Source organism: Solanum tuberosum, unplaced genomic scaffold, assembly GCF_000226075.1.
Source record: "Solanum tuberosum cultivar DM 1-3 516 R44 unplaced genomic scaffold, SolTub_3.0 scf00251, whole genome shotgun sequence".
Lineage (NCBI taxonomy): Eukaryota > Viridiplantae > Streptophyta > Magnoliopsida > Solanales > Solanaceae > Solanum > Solanum tuberosum.
Genome location: NW_006239173.1, coordinates 397,802 through 404,273, shown reverse-complemented (window position 1 = coordinate 404,273; position 6,472 = coordinate 397,802). Strand labels below are relative to the sequence as shown.

Genomic DNA, 6,472 nt, shown 5'->3' with positions numbered 1-6,472 from the left:
ATCAATCTCTAATATATTTTGCTAATTGGTATGTTACGTATATTAATTAGCTTAACAAAACTTATTTCCTAGTTGCTTATAACTTTATAGTTTTAGTATTTTGCAAATATATACTTATGAAAGTTTGTAATTTTTCTTTATTTTATTTACTGATTTGCATATGCGTCTCCACGTGTTACTTGATTAGCTCATTAAAATTTTCATAATATATTATGTCCAATTTTACCATATACTCTGAGGTACTAAATCATATTACTCCCATCGTTTCATTTTATATGTCACGATTAATTTTTGATTAATCTGTTAAGAAAAAAAATAACATATTTTTATATTTAAAAATAATTTAATTTTAAATTTATCATTTTATTATTAATAGCATGATATCCACCAAAATCTCATGGTATGTCAAAAATATACAAATTAAAAAAATCTTCTTACTTTTTTGGTTGTGCATGGTAAATTTCGAAACATATTTTATAAAATTCAAATTTTGAATCTATCTCTAAATATCATCTGGTGCGATTTGCTAACTAAGCTATCGCTTATTTTACAATATATTTGTTGGATGCAACAAATCTGATTGTATATATCTTTACTATTTTTTAAAGAAAAATATTATATTTAATTATGATTAGCACTTAAATTGTTCAGATTTCTTTACCTAATTATGTTTTCTTTCTTTAGTTGTTTGAAAAGCTCAGAATTAATGGATTCCTTTGAAGAGGCATCAATTGACATAAAAATGGAGATATTTGAGGCAATTGAAGATAATTATGGAGGAGTTATTGTGAACATGAAGAAAGAGGAGCCTATGGATTTTCTTAAATTTCATTCTATGCTCAAGGCTTCCATTTCTCATTGGAGGCTAAAGGTATTTATGTATAATATATATACTTGATATTTACTCGGTCGTAATATTTGAGTTTAAGTTATATGTATTGTGTAAAAAATATATTTACAAATATTGTGATCACTCAAAAGGTAATTGCAAATAAATTTATTTAATCATATTGACTAGTAACCTAGAATCAATGATAAATGATATTATATGGACTTCTAATTATCACTTAAGAGGATGAGTGAATCTCAACAAATATTTAAATCACAAACGCTTGCAACTTAAGAACTAATGCTAATAACTTGAAGTTAAAGTAAGCATGACATGATTAATTGTTCAATATGACATCAAACTCGCTCAATTGAACTTCATAATACATAATAAGTAGATAGAATAACCTGTTATAACAAATTAAATTATACTACCGACCGGTCATTGAAAACAAAAATCTCACTAATTTTAATTTCTTTTTGTTATTTTTCCTTTGATTTTGATGGTCAGGGAAAGAAGGGTGTTTGGATTAAGTTACCTATAGAACTTGCTCATCTTGTTAATGCAGCAGTAAAGGTAAATATATTCATGAAAATATTATTCCACTAATAATTAATTATTAACATTAGATTATTTAAAATTCATATAAAAATGTGTTTAATTAATTAAAAAATTAATATGATAAATTAAATTAATGCAGGAGGGATTTTGGTATCATCATGCAGAGGCAACATATTTGATGCTTGTTTATTGGATTCCTCATGAAATTCCTCATACTTTTCCTGCTAATGCTTCTCATCGTATTGGTATTGGTGCTTTCGTCCTCAACCAAGACGGACAGGTTCGTTAAAATTTTAAATATGATATAATTTGACTTGACACGAAGTTTAAGAAAAAAATATTATTTTTTAAAAATTTATGATTTCGAACATGCTAAAGATATTAAGGTCTTTAAATATGTTATACGATTATACAAATTTATTATTTAAGGTACATTAAGAAGTACTAAAGTTATTTATTTTCAAATTTAATTAAAAATATGACATTGGCAGGTACTGGTAGTTAAAGAAAAATCTGGAAAAATTACTGGGACTTGGAAGCTTCCTACTGGGGTTGTTGATGAGGTTTAACAAATTTATATTTTCCCCTTTTTTGTTAATTTATTTTATTATTGATTGTTATGACATTGGCATGTGTTCATATTTTTTTATAGTATTAACATTTTTTCCGAGTCATTTCCATTCATAGATATATTAATGGAACAGGAAATTTTATTAACTTAATTGATTGATTATCTGAATTTTAAATTGTAAATTCTCGTCCGCTCGACTCTAAGGGGAACTTTCATAATGAGAATCAGAATTTTGGGACAAAGAAAACAATTTAGGTGAAACTTTTTAAATGAAATTTGTCAATACATTAAGTTTCGAAGAATTAACTTGTGCATTTTAAAATTTATATATATATATTTCTATTAAAATAAAAACGACAAAATCATTTTGGACCATTTCTATTTTCATACACAAAATGTACCAAAGTCAGATTAGCTCGATTTGACGAAAAAAACATATCAATGATATACACGGCTAAAAATATAAAAAATGTTATTGACAAATTTTATCGCTTAACAGTAAAGTTCGTCAATGATTCTACTTAGTATTCTAATATGTTATTAAAAAAGTTATTAGTGATTTAGCGATGAAGTTCGTAGCAAATTAATTAATTTTTTTTTATGAATTCTACTAATTGTAGGGGGAGGATATATGTATGGCAGCCGTTAGAGAAGTGAAAGAAGAGACAGGAGTAAGTATATATATACACTACTAAATTCTTCGATATGAAAATAAATTTTTTTTTTTTTTGAGACAGAACCTTTTTATTTTAATTTTTTTTATAGATTGAGACAGAATTTGTTGAACTCCTTGCCTTTAGGTATGAATTTCCATCCATTTTCAATCATTTGAAAGTATAGTATAAATTATATTGATAAAATGTCAATATAAGTTAATTAAAATACCTTATTTATATGCAGACAAAGTCACAAATCATTCTTTGGAAAATCTGATTTGTTCTTCATATGCATGCTGAAACCACTTAATTTCACTATCAACAAACAAGATGCTGAGATTGAGGAAGCTAAGGTATATATATTTACTCACGCTGGTTCAATTTATATGTCATACTTTCCTTTTAGTTGGTTTCAAAAAATGTAACTTTTCAAATCATTTTAATTCAAAGTGCATTTTAATACATTACATACATGCTTAATTTCAAATCACAAGATTCAAAAGTCTCTTTACTATTTTAAAGTCTATCTATTTAAATTAAGACTTGTAAAACGAAGCTTGTTTCCAAGTACTATAACTTTACTTTACCCCTATTTTTTTAAAATCATTGTAGTGGATGCCAATGGAAGAATATGCAAGTCAATCAAAGGTGAACCAAAGTGAACTCTCTAAAATGATAGCCAATATATGTGTAGCCAAGAAAGAGGAACAGTACACTGGCTTCTCTGCTATTCTTACTACTACTGGACATTCTGCCAAGAAGTGCTATTTATACTCTAATAACATATAGTATATGATTAAAATTATGTTTTATGGCATATGTTTGTAATAAGAATAATGTTGTGTGTATGTTTGTAATAAGATTTTTCCATTTGGAAGAATTAAAATCTAGACTAAGATTCTAGTTTGATCATATATAATGTTTTGGTAATATATAAGCCATATTGATATTTGGAAATATAATAATAATTTGGATAAGTTTGAAGTGATTGAACTTTGTTTCTTTTTTTTTTTTCTTTTTTTTTTTGCTTGGATAATTCAATGCAATGTTTTTGTAATCACTAGCAATTTGCTACATATATATGCTTGTTAATTATGTGCAGCATATATGAAGTAGTATTGTTTACTACATTATCTTGTGTGTATTCTCTATAAATTGAACTGTGGTAATAGTGTATAGTTGAGCAGATCATTAACTCGTGTGAGCTTGCTTACATTGTCATTCTCAAATTGGATAAAGGAAGATTGAGTATGCTATGCAATAGGTTGATATATTCAACATAACCGAACTATCAACATAATCACTTGGTCTGAATTGTAAAACAAATATAGATAATTGCAAAGTAATCAAAAAGATATTTCAAGTAAATTAATTAGCTTGCAGGATAGAAAACTAGATATATTCTTGAATATTGCGGATTGTACTATTTTTGTCAAAGCCTCCCTAAAAACTATTCTAAATCATGTTATGCAATACCTCAAATTGATTGTTAATATTTTCAAACAAATTGATCGTTTAAAAGAAACTTCATTTGGGGAACTAGTAACGCCAAAAGATCTTAATTCTGAAGTGAGATCTAATTACTATAAAGGGAAAAGGGTCAAAAATACCCCTCAACTTTAGTTTATTAGTTGACTATACCCCTACCGTTAAAGCAAAGCTATTTATACCCTCGCCGTTACTAATTTCACCATTTATATCCCTCAATTGACGGTAATTATCCCCATTTCAAACAAAATTGACCCGATTTCTTAAAAAATGACCCACTCCCCATTTTGAACCCATGTCCAACCCATTTATCTAACTTAAACCCAAAATAATTTAACCCATTTTCTATACCCATTCTCAAAAAAATAATCATTTGGAGCTACTGTCATGATAAATCTTCAATTGTGTTTCCCCAATTCTGCTATGACTCTTCATTTGCTCTTCATTTGAACTTTATTTTTTCTTTATCAACAATGCAGCAACCAAGAAATACTAGAAAATAAACGAAAACAAACAATCAATAAATTTTATCTGAAAAAATAAAATTTTGCCAGAGAAATAATTTTGTTGATCGGATTTAACATTAACAGGGAAGAGGGAGATGTGGCGTGGCTTCAAAGACATTGTCAAGCAGCATCTAAAACACAAAAATTGATCAGATCTGAGCACTTTTAGATGAGTATGATGACTCTATTAATGGAGAAAAGAGAAAAAGGAGAGCGGCATCGTGGTCGGCCATGGCCATTCTGAAGCTAACCATCGTCGCCGGAGCTCGAAGTAGACAGTTGGAGAGAATAAAAGACATGGATTTTACCCAAATAATTACAACAAAAAAAATTAAACCTAAAAGAAAATTCACAACCCCCACCCCCTGTTTTGTCTTCCCCAAAGACCCTGCCCATTTGCAGAAACATTTCACACCCCATCCTCCCCTCTAATTTTCTTCTCCAAACTCTCCGATTCCTTTTAGTGCACACACCTACACACTATTTCTTTTTCCATTATTTTAGTGTAAGTATCTTTATTCCCTACTGTAAGAATTTAACTTTGTAAGGAAATTGGTGAGGTAGGTATATGTGTTTCTTACAAAGATAACTGCTTTTTGCAGTCATGAGAAGAGGCAGTGATGATGTTCACTTTTTGCTGGAATTTGAAGAAAAAAATTTTAAAAGGAAGAATAAAAAAAGTTTGTAGAAATGGTGGCTAAGGGGCAAGGAAAATGGGATTTTTTTTTAAGATAGATTGATGGGTTGGACATGGGTTTAAAATGGGGTATGGGTCATTTTTTAAGAAATCGGGTCAATTTTGTTTAATTTGGTAATTTCCGTCAATTGAGGGGTATAAATGGTGAAATTACTAACGGCGAGGATATAAATAACTTTATTTTAACGGTAGGGGTATAGTCAACTAATAAATTAAAGTTTAGGGGTATTTTTTACTCTTTTCCCTACTAAAAATAAGGATTTGGGGTTTAGGAGTCCAAAGGTGCAAGATTAAAAAAATAATGTTTTGCTATCAAATATGAGTTGATCTTCTTATTAAGAAGGTTGAACCATCGGTGACCCCTTAAAGTTGGCACCAATTGTAACACCCCGGACACTAGTAGGCTAAACTAGGATTTAGTGTGAGGGTTAGAGCCAAGGGTGAGGACAAGAGCCAAGGGAAAAGGGTCAAGGCTGCCCAAGTTGCCCACCCACGTGAGCCTTCACGGCTCGTGGTGGTCACCACGGCCCATGGAGAGGTTCACGGTGGTGAGGCAGTAGCTCCCCAAAGCTTCCCCAAGTTGGCCGCATCTTCATGAGCCACTTCACGGCCAGTGGTGATGACCATGGCTCGTGGGAAGGCTCGTAGTGATGCCTTCAACTCTTAGGGGCCGAGGAAACTGGTCTAAGACCATGAGCAGGAACACAGACAGTGGTAAGGACCACGGCTCGTGGTGCTTCTCGTGAAAGTTGGGCAGTGGGCTGCCAAGTGGGGGTATTTTGGGACTTTCCGGTTTGAGTTAGATTAAAGTGAGGTCATTTTGCCTAGGCCTAGTACACCTATATAAGTGATTTTAACCCTTTAAACTCACCATTCAAGACATTATTTCCAAAACCCCAAAAGAATCTCAAAGTTCTTCTCTCAAATATTTCTCTCTCTAGAACTTGAAGAAGAAGAAAGAGTTCAAGCTAGGATCAAGGTCAAGTCTCCAATCCTCAAGCATTTGTGGGATTTTTAATCAAGGTATGATGGATTTTCATCCATGGAATCCTTTCATCTATGGAGCCCCCATGATTTCCCCAATTTAGAAAAAGAATTTTCCAATTCTAGTTAGGGTTTCTTCTAATATTATGGGTTTTGATCCAATTGAGTGGATTATGATTG

The 6,472-nt window shown here is 30.7% G+C and overlaps 1 protein-coding gene across 1 annotated transcript; it reads left to right on the top strand.

Annotated features, from left to right (window-relative positions):
* On the top strand, window positions 1–3,502 carry LOC102585082 (nudix hydrolase 2-like). The gene is made up of 9 exons (XM_006357631.2): window positions 1–28; window positions 685–871; window positions 1,340–1,405; window positions 1,530–1,670; window positions 1,882–1,953; window positions 2,582–2,632; window positions 2,727–2,761; window positions 2,862–2,970; window positions 3,230–3,502. The coding sequence occupies exons 2-9, from the start codon at window positions 707–709 to the stop codon at window positions 3,404–3,406; spliced, it is 816 nt and encodes a 271-aa protein (XP_006357693.1). The 5' UTR covers window positions 1–28; window positions 685–706; the 3' UTR covers window positions 3,407–3,502.
* Window positions 3,503–6,472: the final 2,970 nt, after the last annotated feature.